The following is a 20834-nucleotide window of genomic DNA, read 5'->3' as shown; positions in this document are numbered from 1 at the left end:
GGGGGGGCCCTGATTTCGGCCAGGGTCTGTGAGCGCCCAGCACAACGGGGGGCCCTGATCTCAGTCAAGGTCGGCCCCGATCTTGGTTTTACCAAAGCAGAATGGGAGCATTGTGCACTGGTATAAATGACTTCACAGGGTGGAGGGCAATGCAAAATTGCACCCAGGGTCTCCTGAAAGAAGATCCAGGTTTCTTAGTGTGTTCCCATGCCTCAGACCCACCCAGCAGCTCCACGAACTAGCAGAGCATTCTGGGTCTTAGCTTGCACATGAGCACAGCCTGAGTCCCACCCGACCTGCAGCGCTGGGTTTTGAAAGGTCTGTGAGCAGCCCCATGGTCCCATCTCTGTATCTGGCCACAGGATGGACCCGGGCAGCGCTGTTCCTAGGACAAGGCAGCAGCTGGGAGCAATTGCCTATCAAAATAGTTGTTTAGTTCAAGTGGAATAATTAATTTTTGAAGCTGCAGCCCAGCGTGTGGGGACATGTCCGTCACACGCAGCCCAGCGCCCGGAGGAACCGTCTGTGGTGTCTGGATAACAAGAAAAGGGGCCGCTTACTAGTGAAGAGCCCCTGATTACCCAGCAGCTGTTAGCAAACTCTCTGGGTTTCATTACCTGTGCGCTCTGTAGAAACATGCCACAATGGCCTGCGCAGAAGATATTCAACTGCTGCATTGAAATCAAATCACAAATACAATAAGCGCCTGTGTGGCGCTGCTCTGCAGATAAACCAAAGGTCACGCAGGGAGCCCGGGTTGGTCCAACACCACACCTTGAGTGACAGGTGCCAATTCCAGTGTGCAGCTCTGTCCTGCTGCACTGATCCCAAAGCACCCAAGGCCCTGTCCTGAGCCGCCCTGCACCTTGCGCTGTCACTTCCACTAGTGCACAAGGCTTCTCTTGTGGCCAGCACCCACTTTGCACTCGTGGAAGTGTCTGCCCCTGGCAGCAGGGAATCAAGCCCTTTACTCCTATACTGGGTGAAATTCTCTGGCTTGGGTTACACAGGAGAGCAGAGTGGATGATCATCTGGCCTTAAACTCTATGCATAGTGGTATCTATAATTTATACACAAAACTGCACACAGTCTCCACACCGCTTACACAATGCAGACAACCTACACCCTAGCTGAGCTGTAAACACAAGGGACCAAATTCTGCTCATTTGCTCTGGTGTAAATCCAGGGTTACTCCATGGATTTGGGAATTACTCCGGTGGAAATGAGGGTCGTGTGATCTTAGCTCCATTCACAACTGCAGATGGGCTTGTGCAGTTCATTTCTCTCCAGCGTTGGCAACTTTAAAATCAAGCTTGGATGTTTTTCTAAAAGCTGTGCTCTAGTTCACACAGGAATTAATGCAGGGAAGTCCTATGGCCCACGTTATACAGGCGGGCAGACGAGATCATAACAACCCTGTCTGGCTTTATACTCTGTGCAGATGTAAGACCTGCACCCGGTCCCTGCACATATTCATTTGAACGAAATGAACACGCAGAGAGATTATCATGCCCCTCACCAGCCAGCAGCGTGTTATACCTGCAGAGGAGGATTTGACAGCCCCAGGCAGGAATTTAAATTCACACCTGCAAGCATTTGTGCGGGAAGTGCTTGCAACTTCATCCAATCAGGGAACAGCACTAATACCATGTGACTTAACAGCCCACTCACCAGCCTTAGTGCTCAGGCTGGAGAATAAAAAGTTGGAGATTTTCTTAGAATATATTATTGCCCTTCTATAAATCCATGGTACGCCCACATCTCGAATACTGTGTACAGATGTGGTCTCCTCACCTCAAAAAAGATATTCTAGCACTAGAAAAGGTTCAGAAAAGGGCAACTAAAATGATTAGGGGTTTGGAGAGGGTCCCATACAAGGAAAGATTAAAGAGGCTAGGACTCTTCAGCTTGGAAAAGAGAAAACTAAGGGGGGATATGATAGAGGTCTATAAAATCATGAGTGATGTTGAGAAAGTGGATAAGGAAAAGTTATTTACTTATTCCCATAATACAAGAACTAGGGGTCACCAAATGAAATTAATAGGCAGCAGGTTTAAAACAAATAAAAGGAAGTTCTTCTTCACGCAGCGCACAGGTAACTTGTGGAACTCCTTACCTGAGGAGGTTGTGAAGGCTAGGACTATAACAATGTTTAAAAGAGAACTGGATAAATTCATGGTGGCTAAGTCCATAAATGGCTATTAGCCAGGATGGGTAAGAATGGTGTCCCTAGCCTCTGTTCGTCAGAGGATGGAGATGGATGGCAGGAGAGAGATCACTTGATCATTGCCTGCTAGGTTCACTCCCTCTGGGGCACCTGGCATTGGCCACTGTCGGTAGACAGATACTGGGCTAGATGGACCTTTGGTCTGACCCGGTACGGCCTTTCTTATGTTCTTATGTTCTTAATGAACTGGAAAAAGGCCGGAAATTGGGATCTGCTCATGGCTGGTCTGCAGGCAGCTACGGGCCGCACATACATGCTCTAGTGTGAATCGTGCACTCAGCTCAAGCATCTTGTCTCTGCTTAAAGGCCCCACCAGGCCCCAAAACAATGGGGCACGGCTAGGAGGATTTGAGGGATGCTACAGCTGCCTTTCTCCTGCAGTAGGAGACCTGCAGCTCTAATGCCGCAGTTCCCCTCTCTGGTATTAGACCTGACCAGGCCTGGAGCTAATCTCTCCTGGAGCATGGGGTTCTCTTCAAAAGCCTTGGTTTGAAGGCTTCATGTTCCTGAGTTAACCAGGGATTCCTCCTGCCGCCGGGGCTGGCCCCAGGCTGCGGCCAGCCATCCCACCAGAAGGGGAAAATCTGTTCATGTGCTGTGGTGCCCTGGGGTGGGATTTACGTTCCTGTGAGCACTTCAAGGGCGACGCTTCGGGGAGTAGACAAGCACTGAGACGTCAGACTAGGGGTACGTCTACACTGCCGTTGGAGCCAGGTGTGACTGCAGCACATGGAGCCACCTGTGTGCTTAGGTGCCCGTGTGCCTTTGTGAGGTTCGGAGTTCAAGGGGCTTGCACAACGTGGTTTGTTCTGTGTCGGGTTCCAATTGGCTGTGTGTAACGAGCTTCACAAACGCTCATCCCTTAAAGGCACAGACCCCAATTACCCCCCTCCTCCCAGACACAGAGCCCCCTTTGCCTGCAAACTCCTTAAATAGCCTTAGAAAATGACACAGCCTTCAGAAAACCCCTTTGGCAACTGACTGCCCCAAGAGGGGGTTTTAAGAGCTTTCACGTGCCATTGTCTGTTCGACTAGGGAAAACCTTGGCCACAGCCCAGCACCCGGGGTAGCTGCACCAGCGCAAACCCCAGTGCTGACAAGGCAAAGGAGCTGTTTGCACGGGCAGAGTATTTTTATTTGCATTACAGCAGCAAGTTGTGGGGCCATCTGAAATCAGGGACCCCCCCACATTACAGAATCATAGACATATAGGACTGGAATGGACCTTGCTAGTTCCCTGTCCTGAGGCAGGATTACATGTTAGCTAGCCCAGCCCTGACAGGTGCGTGTCTACAGGGCCGCCCAGAGGATTCAGGGGGCCGGGGGCAAAGCAATTTCGGGGGCCCCTTCCATTAAAAAAAAGTTGCATTACTATAGAATACTGTATTCTCCTCGTGGGGGGCCCTGCAGGGCCTGGGGCAAATTACCCCATTTGCCCTCCCCCCCGGCGGTCCTGTGTGTCTAACCTGTTCTTAAAAACCTGCGGTGCCGGAGAGTCCACAACCTCCCTAGGGAATTCGTTCCAGTGTTTAGCTACCCGGAGAGTTAGGACATTTTTCCTAATGCCCAACCTAAACCTCCCTTGCTGCAATTTAAGTCCATTGCTTCGTGGCCTGTCCTCAGTAGATAACGAGAACCATTTATCCTCCTCCTCCTCCTCATAACATCCTTTTTCGTACTCAAGCTCCTGTTACCATGTCCCCTCCCCCTCCCCCCAATCTTCTCTTCTCCAAACTAAACAAACGCCATTTTTTCAATCTTCCCTCATGGGGCGTGTTTTCTCGACCACCTGTCATTTGTGTTGCTCTTCTCTGGACTTTCTCCAATTTGTCCACATCCTTCCCAAAGGGTGGTGCCCAGAACTGGACACAGGACTCCAGCTGAGGCCTTGTCAGTGCTGAGTAAAGAATCACTTCTCATCTCTTCCTTACAAAACTCCTGCTAATACATCCCAGAATGATGTTCGTTTTTAGGGTTTTGCAGCAGTGTTACATTGTTAACTCATATTTAGTTTGTGAGCCACACACACTGCCAGACCCTTTGCTGCAGTACTTCTCCCTCGGCCGTCATTTCCCAGCCTGTATTTATGCAATTGATTATTCCAGTCCGTAGGCCGGGCCCTGCCCCAAAGAGCTCACAGTCTGAAATAGACACAGGGTGGGAGGAGACAGAAGTTGGAACTTGCCTCAGGTCCCTCAGCAGGTCTGTAGCAGAGCCGGAAAGAGACCTCAGCTCGCCTGACTCCCAGGCCAAAGCTCTACCCACTATGCCCTACCAGTGCCTCTCACCTGGTGCCTCACCTCTCAGCGCAGCGCCACTGAGGAATTTACAAACCTGTGTCTGTAGCAGTTACCCCAGCAGGAGCTGTCCCAGAATAAAACCCCTTTCTCTCCGTCTCTGCCACTTCCCATTTCCCTAATCAGCTAATTGAAGAAAAGCAATTAGAGGAAAATGCGAATGTCAGAGAAAATAAACGGAGGCGCCTTTCCCTGTGAATGGCTCTTACTTTGTAATTGAAAAAGTTATGACAGCAGCGTGTCATAAACCGAACTCATTAGCGTGTTAAGCTCAGCCAGTAATGATGGTGTAATATGCCTTCCCCGCGTCATGTCAGTTACATTTATGGGGCCTGAATTACATGCATCATGCCCCATAGATGAAGCAAGGAGGCGTGGAGAGGGGTGGGAGTGGGAGGGAGGAGTTCTTAGTTGCAAAATGAGGCAAGGACCAACTCTCAACCGGTACTAAGGGGAAATGAATGTAACACCAGCCACGCTATGTCAGGAGTTTAGAGTGTGCTCCACTTCACTCAAACTGGTTTAGTTAAACCCAGGCAAGCCCCTGTGTGAATGGTCTGATTTCAGAATAAGGGTGGTTTATTTCATTTTTAGCTTAAACCTGTTCCAAAGAGCTTTTCTACATGAGAAAAGTGCACTGGTGAAAAATGTAAAACCAAAAAATATCAGCCAAAATGTTTGGCCTAGATCTCCCATGATGCACCACGACTCACCTCTTGGAGAGAGCCCGCAATTTATCATGGGAGTAGGGTGACCAAATAGCAAGTGTGAAAAATCGGGACGGGGTGGGGGGTAATAGGAGCCTATATAAAAAAAGACCCAAAAATCAGGACTTTCCCTATAAAATCAGGACATCTGGTCACCCTGCGTGGGCGTCTCAGGCTGATGTGCATAACGAGTTTTTGGTTTTTTTACAGGCAGAGTGTTTTGCTTCCCCGCCATTGCACATGGCAAGATTTCCGTGCGCTCTGCTGGCAGGTGAGTAATGCTGGGAACAGCAGTTCTCCAGAAATCTGCTTGTTGTCAGAACTGGCTGTTCCTACACCCCAGAGTGCTGGGGCCTGGTTCAAACCCAGTCCCCATGCGCTAGTGACGGAAAGGCAAGCCCATGTGTTACGCCATTGACCTTACAGAAGGCCCCTTGCCTCCCGTCAGGCTCAGGGCCCTGCTGGGTGTTGCAGACAGAGGAAGAGGAATGGGCTATTGTGGGACTTTGAGGAGCTGGATTCATTCCCAGCTCTCCCAGAGACACTCTCCAGAGCACAGTTCCCATCTGTGAAATGGGGAATTGATTCTTCCTGTGTCTAAATTGTGAGCATTCAGGGTAAGGCTTGTCTGTACAGCTCCCGGCACAACGTGCCGCCGGCCTGATGGGCGAGGCTAGGTACATGCTGCAGTCACAGAGCGGGGCCATGGCTTGTGACTTCCAGGGAAATCTTTACACCCTGCTGCCAAGAGAGATGGCTAGTTCTCATGAGCAGCCGATTCTTTTAAGGTCACACCTCGCGATGGGGATGCAAACGAACCGAACCCCTCGCTGCTAACCTCAGTCCCCAGTTGTTTGCCTCAGGCAAGTAAAATTGAGAGTCTATTGCTGGGGCGTCTCTCCATCAGGCAGACGAGAAATAATACCAGGACTCCATGTTGCATTGAGGTGTATTACAGCGAAATGAGTTAGGGAAAGTTCATTGGCCCCCTGGGTGCTTTACTAATTTTGTAGTGAAAACAATAAAGGAGAAAAAATGTTGTTTGCTGAGGTGAAATTGATTGTAATTGGTTTTGATTGTTGAGTTACCTAACGGAATCATGCTCTTCCTTTAAATATTTAGGAGTCTGTCATTAGATAGGTCTGTGTAGCGTCAGGAGGCTTTTGCATTTCAGGTGATTTCGTTACCTTAGAAAAGAAAATCTTAGAAGAGATGCTGATGTTTTATCATGTATAGTATTTCTCATCCCACCGACTCTTCCAGGAGCAGTCAGACCTGATAAACTCATTAGCATTGCACTGCTCTGATTTAATTCAGAAACCGTGAACGAATGTGTTAGACATAAACTGCATGTTTCCCTATGCTGTGAATTATCCCGCCTTGACGATGCAGAGGTTAACGCTTGTCAGCTATACGCAGACATTCCTGATGACAGTGGGAACTGAATTAAGGATATTATTTTGACAGCTTGACAGTAAAATCTCTGGCACTGAAGTTTCATCTTCATTATAAGTTTCATTCTGAAGCCTCCTGCAAAATTCAAAAACAACCCGGGGGTGGGGGGAGAAACACACTCCTGCATTCTGGAATAAGATGGATAGCTTTTGTCTAGATGCCTGGACCTCAGTTTAACAGTTCCTCTGAAGAATGTCATCTCTCAGGGTGAGGTCTAGTTGTTAGAACCTGGAGCTGGAAATCAGGACTCCTGGGTTCTAGTCACAGAACTGCTTCTGATTTGCTGTGTGTGAACATGGTCAAGCACCTTTCCTGTCTGAACCTCGCCTGTGAGATGAAGATAGTGGGACGGACCCGCCTTTCAATGTTAAGGTCAGAAGGGACAATTCTGACCATCTGGTCTGGCCCGTGTCAGGCAGGAGGTCAGAGAATTTCATTCTATGATTCCCATGTCAATCCCATAATTTCGGGTTGAGCGAATGAGGAGCTTTTACAAAGATGCTCAAATTTCAGAACTTCCAGCGATGGAGAATCCACCATGACCCTCGGTAGCTAGTTCCAGTGGCTACTTCCCCTCATTGTTAAAAAGTTACCCCTTATTTCCAGTGTTAGCAGGTCTAGCTTCAACATCCACCCATTGCATCTTGTTCTCTCTTTGTCTGGAAAACTAAAGAGCCATCTACTATCGTCTCACCATGTATCTACTTACAGACCATGGTCAAGTTGCTTCTTAACCCCCGCGATAAACTAAATAGATTGAACTTTTTCAGTCTCTCACCACAAGGCAGATTTTCCAGACCACGAATTATCCTTGTAACTCTTTCCTGAACCTTTTCCATGAGCGGTAAATCTAGCTCCCTGCTCCTGCTCAGTATGGCCCGGTCTATACACCGAGTTCACTCTCTTAGCTACAGTGTTGTACGGGGGGGCTCATGTTCGGCTGCTTTCCACCCATGGCCCCTAAATCCTTTACAGAATCACTAATACAGACTAACATGGCTCCCCCAGTTATACAGAATCACTGCTTTCCTGGCTAGCGTCTTCATCTCGCATGGCCGACGTTCTTGATTCCTGGATAGCGTTTGGCAGCATTGAATGCCCCTTTTGTAAAGTGGTTTAAGACCTTGGCTGAAGGGTGCTAAATAAGTGCAAAATTTACACTCCTCCCCCCTGCCCCCCATCTTCAGCATCAGCACTGAGCATCAACCACCCTGAGCCCAGTCAGCCATGGCACCAGGAACCCAGTGGTGTATTCGATATCCCAAGCAGAGTCTGGCTAATGCAGATCATAGCTGCTCATAATGATTTGCCACTCACCATAATTGTTACCTATGCACTTGCCTGTGCCTGTCACTTTCCAGCCCTTTGAACGGCCCCCAGACAAAGTGACTCCTGCTGGGGTGGAAGTTTAGCAGAATATTTTTCAGGGCTGTTAACTTCTTTTTTTTCCGTGGTATCTGCAGAAAGAAATTCTTTAATACTTTGAGGTGACTGGGCTCCATTGTTCATGGCTGCATCCCGCTGTGGGAATGAAAACCTGGACTTTAAGTGCTGTTTAGTCAAGAGTTTTTTCAGCTCTTAAAATCCCGTTTTCTTGCTGTGTCCCAGAGGAAGTGCATGCAGTGGGGGTGGCTTAGGATTGCTGGGGCTAATGGGGTTTCTCTGGTCTGTGACAATTCCTGTACCGTTTCTGCCAAAACCTCAGTGACACGACAGAACTCCATGTAATGCTTGGAAATACTATGAATAACAGGTGCTAAGTGATTTATGGACATTGTTTTTTAAAAAGAAATGGTGCGGCATGTTACAACACAATGTAGAGATGGGAAATGAAAGCAGTCGCCCAGCCCCATTTATAAAGCTCACGCGCTTGTGTATCTGTCTCTGAATCCTGGCGTGATAATCCAGCTCACATTAGTTTATTAATAAAAAATCAATTTTGGTGAATTATTTACTGAGCACTAGTTAAATATGCATGAATGTTCCCTTAGAGTAAAATATTCCCCAAATGCCTTTGGCTGCGAGCCTTATGGAAAGTCACTTTAAATCCTGGATTGTCAGGGTCTGCAGTGGATTTTTTTTTAAATGTGTGAGAACCTGCTCTTGGGTATCCCAGGACACCCCACTTCAAAAAAGGAGCCGGAGGGGGGGGAGTGGAGTTTTGATGCAAACTAACGTGTGTTTATCTTCTCCTCCCAAAGATCCCAAACTGATCCCTGCAAGTTCTGCCAGACCCCACAGTCCTAGGGCACAAAGTGAGACACTTCACAGACAAGTGGAAAGGAAGATTTTGTAAAGTGGAGCTATAAGAGCCCCGGCACCAAAGGACCTAAGGGATGAGCTCCTGGGATGGTGCCCAGAAAGCTGTGGGATCACCGCCCTGCTTGGCCACAAATTCCCTGGGTGACCTTGGGAAGGTCCCTTCATCTCTTTGGACCGCAATTCCCATCTGTAACTTGGGGAGAATGATCCTTTGGGGCAGCACATGGCAGGATGGGGCCCTGATCTCGGCGTCTGGGCGGCGCCTGGCGTGACGGGACCCTGATCTCACCCAGGGTCTGGGCAGTGCCTGGCGCGACGGGGCCCCGATCTCGCTTGGGGTCTGTGCAGCCCGGCGTGACGGGGCCCCAATCTTGCTTGGGGTCTGGGCGGTGCCCGGTGCGACGGGGCCCTGATCTCACCCAGGGTCTGGGCAGCGCCCAGCACGACGGGGCCCCGATCTTGGCTGGGGTCTGTGCAGCACCTGGCGTGATGGGCCCCCGATCTCGCTTGGGGTCTGGGCAGCGCCCGGCGCGACGAGGTGACGGGTCTGGGGGTGGGGGTGAGAGTGTGCTGGAGGGTGCCCGGGTAAAACGCTGAGGTTATTTTTGTGGCAAAGCAGACCAACTGGTGACTGACTTCTTCAATATCTCAGATAGCGCCGCGGCTTGTTCCCGAGGCCCAGCACTTTAAATAATGATTCTACACTACAAATAAGTCGTAAATGAGAGGAACAGAGTAGAATTTAATTATATCAATTAAATACAGTCTATTGTGGTGCCGAAAACAAGACACAGCGGTTTAGCTGCAGTATTATTATTATTATTTTTAAATAACTTGGGAGTAGCCTTGATTTGCATATTTGGCCATAAACATCCTGCCTGCATTGTTCCCCGCAGCGGGGGAGTTCTGCTACCGGCGGCGAGGGCTCCGCCGCACGCTCACCCGGGAGAGAGCGGCGCTCAGGAATGAGAAATAGCCTTGTTCATTGCACAGACCTGCCTCGCTAGCTTCCCGCTCTCGTTACCGAAGAGTCTCACACGCTGTTAATCTATTGAGCCTCATGCCACCCATCGAAGTCAGGGCCATGCGAACAGTTCCAGATCCCAGAGGCCAAGAGAGACACAAAGGGCAACATTTTCCAAAGCGCCTACCTGACTTAGGAGCCAAGATCCCATTTTAAAAAGTGACTTAGGGGCCTTTGACCATTTTACCCTAAGGGCTAGATGCACCCGGGGGCTTAGACTCAGCAATGCCTCTGTGCAAAAGGCGCTCCCCATTCGGAACCTCCTGCAGCAATGCAAAGCAGGCAGTGAGCTCTGGGGAGGCTTTGCCTAGGGCCCGCTTTGGAACCCCCAGGTATTGTACGCAGGAGACGTAGATGGGGCACAAGTTTACAGACTGCAGCTGAGCACCCAGGCCTAAGGAAATGCACAAAAAGCCCTTGATGCTGTTCTGGGATGAATCCGCAGAGCCTCAGCCATTCCTACTTGGCACAGTGATTGGGCCACATCATTTATTTCTTTGCAATTATCTTCTCGCTTTATACGAGAGAGACTGAGAGAGAGAAGAGGGGCTAGGGAAGGGCTGAGTCTGAAGAGGGCTCGGTGAAATAAACCGTTTCTTAAATATGGATCAGTAAGAGAACATTACAATCAGTCACGAGCAGGGAATTTAAAGTAATCAAATTTTTATGAGCTTGAATCCCATGAATTTCAATCTGGTGCCATTTTCAGATCGTCTGGCTCCGGCACTTTGGATTTATCCTTCTGAGGAGTAGAACTAGCAATGGGCCAGTGAAAAAATGCAGTTTCTTTTCTCAAGCAGTCCTCTCTGATCCCTGTGGTGTATTTTTCTGCAGGTCTGTTCCTCTAATGAGAGCTGCTGAAAGTCAGGGCTGGGGATTTAACTTGCTTTTAAACTAATATCAACATCTGTCAGTGGCAGCTTTAAGAAACTAAGGGCAACAGAAGGAATTAATAACGATCTTGGCCTCTCCATTTAAACTAATGCTCTTTGGCAAGTGAGCCCGGCTTAGACTACTACTTTAAAGAGACAGATCTCTCGCTGGTATAAATTGACAGAGCCTGTTAATGTTGATGGAGCGGTGTCGATTTACCCCAGATGGGGGTCTGGCCCCATTGACTTCAATGGAGCTACATCTGATTTACACCAGATGGGGATTTGGCATGTGCTTGTGGAATTCACTGGAATATGGGGCTGAATTCTGTGCTTAGCCACACAATGCAAACGCTGTCTGTTTTTTTATTTCATTTTTGCCAGAAGCTGGGAATTGGCCACTGTTGAAAGACAGGATACTGGGCTAGATGGACCTTTGGTCTGGCCCAGAATGGACGTTCTTATGTCCCCATTGCAGGTGTGGCTCTATTATGAAGTGGATTCATTTGGGATTGGCAGTAGGTGGGAGGCCAGGTACCGAGGAGATGAAAGGCCTGGTCACCCCTCGCTGGTGCTGATTAGCAATCTCCCCCCACAACTAGAGGGAGCATGGAATTGTTCCATTCGAGTGTTTTATTTCCAAAGAATGAGTTGCATTGATCGCAGAGCAGCGACTGGCCAGGCCTGAGCAATCAATGGAATGATTAAATATGCGCCAGGACATATGCAAACACCCCCCCTCCCCCACAGAGCCGGCTGGCTGGTGCTGTGATATGTTGAGGGTTCTAGGGAAACATGCACAATTACAGCTACACCTGTGGGTGCGAATGCACACGCACAGTGCACATGGATGTGCATACATGGCTGCCCACACTGGGAGCATGCACGTGCGTGTGTGTGCACACACACACACACACACCCACCACTGGATGAGCACAGAGATGCACACACACATAATGGTGTATCTGTGCACAAGCATGCCCATATGTTCACATGTACACACACACACGGGTGAACATACACATACACACACACACACACGGGTGAACATAGACATACACACACACAGACACACACATGGATGTTCACTAGTTGCCCACATGCACCCCACGCCCCCACCTCCCACAGAAAAGTGGTGGCCAGGCCTCAGGTGCACCCCCCCCTTTGATTTAAGCAAATCCCAACACAAATCCACCCAGATCCCTTTGCTTCGGTTTTGTACCATGCCGCGTTTGCACCCACTCCAGCTAGGTGAGCTCAGAGGAAAGCCACTCAAGACAAGCTGCTGCCCTAAGCAAAGCTTCAGTGCGCTGCCTGTCTCCTCGTCGGTCTAGGGTGGCAGACTTGGCCCGGCTGCGGGGCATGGACCAAGTCTAAGTGAGGGGCATTGCGACCCGGTGCACGAGGCTTCAGGGCCACTCAGACTTGGCCTGGCTGCCCCTCTGTCATGACAAAGAGGCAGCAGGGCCAAATATGCTGCCCATGGCAGCTACCCAGGAATCTGCCACTCTGGACAGCTGCCTAGTTTGCCGATAGCCAGGACCGGCTGCACTGCAGTGCTCCTGCAGCTGACGCGCTCTGGCTGCAGTCAGAGAAAAGCCATTGCACTGCAGTGCTGCTGCACCTGACGCGCTCCGGATGCAGTCAGAGAAAAGCCATTGCACTGCAGTGCTGCTGCAGCTGTCACTCTCCGGCTGCAGTCAGAGAAAAGCCATTGCACTGCAGTGCTCCTGCAGCTGTCACGCTCCGGCTGCAGTCAGAGAAAAGCCATTGCACTGCAGTGCTCCTGCAGCTGTCACGCTCCGGCTGCAGTCAGAGAAAAGCCATTGCACTGCAGCTCTCCTGCAGCTGTCACGCTCCGGCTGCAGTCAGAGAAAAGCCATTGCACTGCAGTGCTCCTGCAGCTGTCATGCTCCGGCTGCAGTCAGAGAAAAGCCATTGCACTGCAGTGCTCCTGCAGCTGTCATGCTCCGGCTGCAGTCAGAGAAAAGCCATTGCACTGCAGTGCTCCTGCAGCTGACGCGCTCTGGGCACAGGCTGGCTCTACTGTTTTGGCCGCCCCAAGCAGAGTGCCGAATTGCTGCTGCGGAAGGCGGGGGCAGTCCGTGTGCATTTAGGGAGGCTTGCGCGTTTCTGTGGCGGCTGAAGACAGACGCTGCACCGCCGCGGACAGCTGAACATAGAAGCTGCCGCTGAATTGCCGCCACTGCGGAAACGCGCGTGCCCCACTAACGGACTGCCCCCACAGTCCGGCGGCAATTCAGCGCACTGCTTGGGGGCAAAAACACAGGGACTGCTGCCCCTTGCAGATTGCCGCCCCAAGCACCTGCTTGGGATGCTGGTGCCTGGAGCCGGCCCTGTCTGGGCAAGACACTCAGAGTTATTAATTCAAACCTTTATTTGAGCCAAAAGCGTAGCTTGCAGCTACGATTACTGTACAAGCAACAAATCACAGGTAGGCAGAAAAAGACAATGGCCAGTTCTCGTCTCCTGGGGCGTGCGTGTAACCCTCACACCTCCTGGGTGTGGTGTCTGTCCAATCAGGTGGCACCGAGACCCGTTAGAGAGACAGATTAATGAGTCTGCTCTACAGCCTTAGCTAAGGGCCACATGGCTTTTAGCTCATGCAGTAGAAGCTCATGTATTAAGCTCCAGAAGTCCCAGATTCAATCCTGCCTGCCGGCAACCAGGGTCTGTCAGCGTTACATAAACAGATCACAATTAATTCCTCCTATGATGCTCCAACTGCTCCCTTACAGGCCCGGAGCTGCCGGGGCTCTGAACTGCCAGGCCCGGAGCTGCCGGGGCGCTGAACTGCCCAGCCCAGATATACTGGGGCTCTGAGCTGCCGGGGCTCTGAACCGCCAGACCCGGAGGTGCCGGGGCTCTGAACTGCCAGGCCCGGAGGTGCCGGGGCTCTGAACCCGCCAGGCCCGGAGGTGCCGGGGCTCTGAACCCGCCAGGCCCGGAGGTGCCGGGGCTCTGAACCCGCCAGGCCCGGAGGTGCCGGGGTTCTGACCTGCCAGGCCCGGAGGTGCCGGGGTTCTGACCTGCCAGGCCCGGAGGTGCCGGGGCTCTGAACCGCCAGGCCCGGAGGTGCCGGGCTCTGGCCTGCCAGGCCCAGTGGTGCCGGGGCTCTGAACCGCCAGGCCCGGAGGTGCCGGGGCTCTGAACTGCCAGGCCCAGAGGTGCCGGGGCTCTGAACCCAGGAGCAGCTCTAGGCATTTTGCTGCCCCAAGCACGGCAGGCAGGCTGCTTTCGGCAGCTTGCCTGCGGAGGGTCCGCTGGTCCCGCGGCTTCGGCGGACCTCCTGCAGGCATGCTGAAGCCGTGGGACCAGCGGACCCTCCGCAGGCAAGCCGCCGAAGGCAGCCTGCCTGCTGCCCTCACAGCGCCGGCAGAGCGCCCCCCGCAGCTTGCCACCCCAGGCACGTGCTTGGCGTGCTGGGGCCTGGAGCCGCCCCTGTCTGAACGGCCAGGCCCAGGGGTGCCAGGGCTCTGAATGGCCAGGCCCAGGGGTGCTGGGGCTCAGCCCTGGCACAAATTAAGCCCTGCTTCAATCCAGCTAGCTCAGATACCAGAGCGGTGAGGCCAGCCCAGCCGCGGTGGCAGTGCCGGCGGTATGAGGCCATCTGGATACCTGGGTAATTAGCCCACCCTGAATGCCCTGGGACCCGAGTTTGCGCTAGCTCAGGTATGGCTCCTTCAGCTGCATCACATCCGCTCTGGCAGTGTATAAACCCCCTTGGGGGCCTGTAATGTTCTGGTGGGGGCCCAAGGCTAATGCTGCTGCTTCGTTTCTGAGTCAGGTGTGCGGGAATCGTCAGTGACTGCCGGGATGGATGGATAGAGGGGTGTGTATGGGGAGGGATGGCTGGATAGATAGAGGGGTGTGTATGGGGAGGGATGGCTGGATAGATAGAGGGGTGTGTATGGGGAGGGATGGCTGGATAGAGGGGTGTGTATGGGGAGGGATGGATGGATAGAGGGGTGTGTATGGGGAGGGAAGGCTGGATAGATAGAGGGGTGTGTATGGGGAGGGATGGATGGATAGAGGGGTGTGTATGGGGAGGGATGGCTGGATAGATAGAGGGGTGTGTATGGGGAGGGATGGCTGGATGGATAGAGGGGTATGTGTAGGGATGGATGGATAGATAGAGGGGTGTGTATGGGGAGGGATGGCTGGATAGATAGAGGGGTGTGTATGGGGTGGGTTGGCTGGAGAGCGGGGGGTGTCTGGGGAGGGATGGCTGTATTGATAGAGGGGTGTGTATGGGGAGGGATGGCTGGATAGATAGAGGGGTGTGTATGGGGAGGGATGGCTGGATAGATAGAGGGGTGTGTATGGGGAGGGATGGCTGGATAGATAGAGGGGTGTGTATGGGGAGGGATGGATGGATAGAGGGGTGTGTATGGGAATGGATGAATGGATAGATGGCTGTATATGGGGATGGATGGATAGACAGGTGGGTATGGGGATAGATGGATGGATAGAGGGATGCGTATGACAGGGAGAAGGCTATGGCTATGGATGGATTATGGCTAGGGTAGATGGCTAGAGGTATGAGTATGATGACAAAAAAGGACCTGGGGTTACAATGGACGAGAAGCTGGATATGAGTCAACAGTGTGCTCTTGTTGCCAAGAAGGCTAGGGGACATTGCCAGTAGATCGAGGGACGTGATCATTCCCCTCTATTCGACATTGGTGAGGCCTCATCTGGAGTACTGTGTCCAGTTTTGGACCCCACATTACAAGAAGGATGTGGAAAAATAGGAACGTTCTCAGTGGTGGCAGATGACAGAACAAGGAGTAATGGTCTCAAGTTGCAGTGGGGGAGGTTTAGGTTGGATATTAGGAAAATCTTTTTCACTAGGAGGATGGTGAAGCACTGGAATGGGTTCCCTAGGGAGGTGGTGGAATCTCCTTCCTTAGAGGTTTTTAAGGTCAGGCTTGACAAAGACCTGGCTGGGATGATTTAGTTGGTGTTGGTCCTGCTTTGAGCAGGGGGTTGGACTAGACACCTCCTGGGGTCCCTTCCACCCCTGAGATTCTAGGATTCTATGACAGATACATTCACTAGAGAGACACCTGACTCAGCTATTCCAGCAGCCGCCCAGCTGCTGTCTCCTTAGCAAGGCTGAAACCAAGAGGGTCAGAGCAATTTGTCTCTAACGCCGAGCAGTGAGCAGGGCCCCACCGTCACGCCCCCCATGGTCACAGCAGCTCCATCTGCAGCTCTCAGGGAAACACTCTTGATGAAATTCCATCACACCCAAGGAGCAGGCTGCTCTGCGGAGGCGTGTTGGCATCAGAAGGAGTGGGCTCCGTTAGCTGCAGTACTGTCCTTCAATTCATCAATAATGGAGTGCTCACACGGTGGGCGATAGCAGCTGAATCCCAGCTTTCGGCTCCCGCCCCCGCTCGCGTCGCTGCTGATGTGAAGAACAGTTTCGTTCCAGACCCCTCGCCGGTGTCTGTGCTGAGTGTGAATGGGGTTTTCAAGCAGAAGGGGTGTGGGCGGGATGGGCAAGCGGAGAGAGGTCGGGGCACTTCCCTCCGCCTTGTCTTACAAGCCCAGGGACCAGAGCAGTGGAAGTGGAAGGCAGCAAATTCAAAACTGATGCAGGCGAGTAAGTTTTTTTTCCTGCCCAGAGCATCACTGGCTGGTGGAAATCCGCTGCAGGCTCTCCCGGAGGCCCTGGGCTTAGCGGGGTTCAGAAAAGGCCTGAGCATTGATATGCCAAGGCAGAGCATCCAGGGTTATCGTGAGAAGGAGTTTTGCCTGCCCCCCATCCACGCCCGCTTCAGAGCATGAGCCCATCCCTGGCTTCCGGGGGGAGGTTTATCCCATCTCTGCAAGGTTTTATGCGGCTTCCTCCAAAGCGCTGGGGTCAGGCCAGTGGGCTGGATTAAACCCCTCTGTGAGTCTGGCCATCCCAGCGTTCCCATTAAAGGGTCCCGGGGGAGCTGGCTGCTTAGGGGTGGGAGAGGGGCACAGTTCAACGGAGCAGAACAATCACTCCCGAAACACTGTCACACCGGACAAAGCCTGGCTTCTGGCAGGGGGACTCCCAGGCCAAGTTACTTGTGCACCTGGGACACGGCCCAGCTTTGATCTGCCCATACTGAGCAGTCAGCCCGTCTCTTCGCTAGGTCATCACAGGCCCCCTCCAAGCACCCACGTGGAGCAATCGGTGAGGCATTATTCTTACACGATATTATGTATCACCGAGCCTCTGCAGCAGCGAGTCCCTGCCCCAAAGCCCTCACAATCAAACAGACCAGGGGGCCCAGGAGAAGGGACTCACCCAAGGAGGTCCCTGAGCACTGAGCTAACCAGCAGGCCGTGCAGCCTGTCTGTGCGCTGGGAGCATCCCCATTATCAGCTACGTAAACTGAGGCACACAGCGGTGAAGTCACCCAGGAGTTTGTGGCAGAAGCAGGAATTGACCTCAGCACGCCCGAGTCCCAGCCTTCACTGGCAGGGCTGGCACGCTGCGGGCGGAGGCCCTGTGTTCTCTGGCTCGTCCCTGCTGGCAGCCCGAACGCTGGACAAATGCCACTTTCCTGCCGCGTCTCTGTGTCCTATCAATATGCAGCTGCAGGTGTTGGGCTTGGGAGTCATCTGGATGTTGGCTCCCGCAGCTGGCATTGGCGCTAATGAGACCCGACAGCAGATGGCCAGGGCCGCCGCACCGGTTCAGCCTGGCCTTTGAACACGGCAGCTGGTCCCCTGGGATGGGAAAAGCGCCTGCTCGACGGCACAGAGTCCAGGCAGCGCCACGTTGGTTAGAGACACCGAAATCCCTCCTGGGCGCTTGCTTTGAACACACATTGTCTGTCTGGCCCCGCTGAGCGCCAGCACTGAGGGCTGTTTGCTCTGGAGGGGAGCGCGCTGTAACGCCGCGATCAGCCAGCCCTGGGCTCCGTTACAGATGATCTGTGTGGGTCGCTAGGTCTCCCTGCACTCTAACTGGGACCCGCCCTGCTGCTGCTGCGGGCCAGCTCCTCCCCGGGACCCTACTCCGCTACCAGCACTGCAGCCACCAGCTGCCTTGGTGCTGATCTCCCCTGACCCAGGGGATTAGCAGGCGCAGAGACAGCTGATTAGAGCACTCAAAGTTCTCTGCAACCATCGCAGACGTGTCCCCTTAAAATGTGGGAGTGTCTCCCACACCTCTGCTAGCTGCTAGGAAGCTGAGGATAAAAGATACAAGGTTCGAGACCCCATACAAAGTGCAGCCGGGCTTGATGGCTTCTGTGCCGCATTTGGAGTTTATAAAAGTCTCTAATTATCACGTTACCGCCTCTCGCAGGTGCAGGGTGGGACATCGACTAGCCACACAAACAGGAGCCGCCAGGAGCCGCAAAGCCAGTGGGCTGGCGCACAGCGGGGCAGAGTCATATGGGGGAGGACATCCCCCATGGCGGGTTATGTACAACCCCCTGCCGCCCTTGTCTGGGACCTCATACCTAAGCCTCATGGCAGCCCTGGGATGGAAATATCACCGCTCCTGGTTTGCAGATGGGGAAACTGAGGCACAGAGAGAAGTGACTTGGTCAAGGCCACAATGGGATGTGGCAGAGCTGGGAACAGGAACCCAGGCGTCCTCATTCCTAATTCACTCCTGCTAGACCCTACTCACCTCCCAGAGCAGGGACTCGAACCCAGGAGACTTGACCTCCAGAGCCCCTGCTCTAGCTCACTAGACCCCACTCAGGTCCAGGAGCTGTGGCTAGAACCCAGGAGTCCACCCGGGAGGGCAAAGTGGGTGCAACCTGCTGCCAGGCCAGCCTGGTTGTGCTTTGCATGCACTTGTTGTGATGCAGTAGGGACTGTCTGTGTGGGGGATGGGAGAGCCGGGGGTGACTTTAGGTGAGGGACAGGTGCTCAGCCCGTAACCTGAGCCAGGCAGGCGGGAGGGGTGTCAGCACCTTTGCCCGGGGAGCTGGACAAAGGAAGGGGCCGGCTGGAGGGAGTTGGGTTGGTTCAGTTTCGGTTTGGGGCTGGGTGGCTGGAATTCAGGGAATCCCAAGCTGGGGACTAAGCTTCCTGAACCCCCAGAAGGACTCGACTGAGGGGTCCTGGTTGTGCCTCCAAGCTCTGCTGTAGCCGGTGTTCCTGAGAGTCACTGTGGGTCCCAGGAAGAGGGGTGCAGGACCGGACTCCCCCACACTCCGTGACAACTGGTGGCAGCGGCGGGATCTACTGCACCCCATGGACGGCGCTTCCTGCAGTAAGTGACTGGGGAGCAGTAAAACGAAGGGACGATTGTAGGGGTGATTAACCCCTGGGAGTGTGTGACCAGAGAGAAGGACCTTGCAGTAACAGGGTCCCCCGGGGGATCGCAGCGAGCGGTCCCAGGGGCGGAGGAGTCTGCAGCTCGACCCTGGCTCCCGACAAAGGTGCTGACACACCTCCCCCCTCCCTGGCTCAGGTTACAGGCTGAGTACCTCTCCCTCACCTAAAGTAATCCCCGGCTCTCCCATCCCCCACACAGACAGTCCCTACTCCAGCACACTTGTCACGGGGGTGAATGGCTGCAGCGGTTGCAGGACAGCACAGAACCTGGCCCCTTGCATTCTGTGCAGGGCTTTACCTGGCCCCGGGGTCAGTTACAGCAGCCTCAGGGCTGCTCTAACTCACACTGTGGCCCCCTGGGAGCGGAGAATAGCCGCAGTGCAATGCTCGACACCCCCTACCTGAGTAGGATGGGGACAGGACTCCCCAGTGGGCAGGGAGGCCCCTGTGCAAGAGACGGGTGCAGGTGATTTTCCAGGCTGAATATCCCCTTTTACGCTGCCGGAGCAGCACAGAGGGGGGCCTGAGTATAGCCCAGGCTCAGGCCCTCAGTGAGTGTCAGTGAGCAAAAGCCACCGAAAGGGCCTCGGCCCGGAGTGTGAATCTGACGCAGACGGGACTGCGGGTGGAGCCCTGCCTCTTCCATGCTGAGCGGCTCCATGGGAGCCCTGCCCGGATGCAGAGCAGCGAATCCCTCACCCGCGCCCCCCCTCGATTGCACTTGGCGCATCTCAGCTCTGTCACCATGACAGCCGCAGACAAGCAACCCCCAGTGCCACTGCGGGCTGGGCTTGACGTTTTCTTTTGCTTCTTCATCCTCTTCCCTTCGCCTCCTCTCAGGGGGCTGCACAGGGAGGCGCTCGCAGCTGGCACTGAGCTCCGTGTGTGCATGAGAATCATTCCCTGGCTGGAGCTGGAGCTGGGGCTGGAGCTGGGGCCAGGAGCGGGGACTCCCCGCCCCATCGCTAGCCATGGCATGGTCTATGCGGGCGTCTCCGTGCACTCCTGTGGTTACAGGTACAGTTCCCTGGTGCTGACCCACGGCACTGGCAGGAGTGTGCATTGTGCAGATCCCCAGCCTCTGGACATGGCCTTCCCCAGCCACACTCCAAATCCCAAGTCGAGTCAGTTTCGCTGTCGTCTGGGAACAGGCGTGAGACCAGCAGCTATTTAGGCGGGTCTCTTCCCTGCGCAGCTTGTGGGGGCTCGCATCCTGGGTCTGCCTCTCCTTCTGGGCAGGGTAGCCAAGCCCGGCTTTCCCTCAAAGCCTGCTTTTTAGAAAAGGCCTACAGGCCCAATTCCCTGCACCTTTGCTGTCGTTTACACTAGTGCAAAAGTGAGTGTGAAACACTGCCATTCTGCTCTTCACCTAGTGTAAATGACAGCACGGGGGGCAAAGCCCTGGGGATTGAGGCCAATGAATCTCTCAAGAGGCTCGGGGTGGGGAGGGCTGTCCAGACCTCAGCTAGATGCCCAGTCTCTCTCCTATGCCTTCCTTCCACTGCATTCTCTGATTCTTGTTCTGCATCTGCAGCTGTCTGCATCTCTGTCTGCATCTCTGCCTCTCCCCTGCTCCTGGCTGGGCTCCTTTGCTGCCTTGGTGCCCTTGTAGGGTCACCAGACAGGAAGTGTGAAAAACTGGGACGGGGTGGGGGGTAATAGGAGCCTATTTAAGAAAAAGACCCA

The 20834-nt window shown here is 53.5% G+C and overlaps 1 protein-coding gene across 6 annotated transcripts in view; it reads left to right on the top strand.

The window, feature by feature from the left end:
• The window catches only part of LOC120388073, a 49095-nt gene that overhangs the window by 11045 nt on the left and 17216 nt on the right, over window positions 1–20834 (top strand). For 5 of the 6 annotated variants that reach the window (XM_039509626.1, XM_039509628.1, XM_039509629.1 and 2 more), the window contains one exon: window positions 5442–5502. In XM_039509626.1, the coding sequence (XP_039365560.1) occupies window positions 5442–5502 (61 nt within the window). Of the gene's footprint in view, window positions 1–5441; window positions 5503–8887; window positions 8949–20834 lie in introns of those variants that run through there. The other variant, XM_039509630.1, reaches the window with a different exon arrangement.

This window comes from Mauremys reevesii, linkage group 22 (genome assembly GCF_016161935.1).
Source record: "Mauremys reevesii isolate NIE-2019 linkage group 22, ASM1616193v1, whole genome shotgun sequence".
NCBI lineage: Eukaryota > Metazoa > Chordata > Testudines > Geoemydidae > Mauremys > Mauremys reevesii.
The sequence above is the reverse complement of the archived record's forward strand: the minus strand, read 5'-3'. Positions and strand labels throughout refer to the sequence as shown.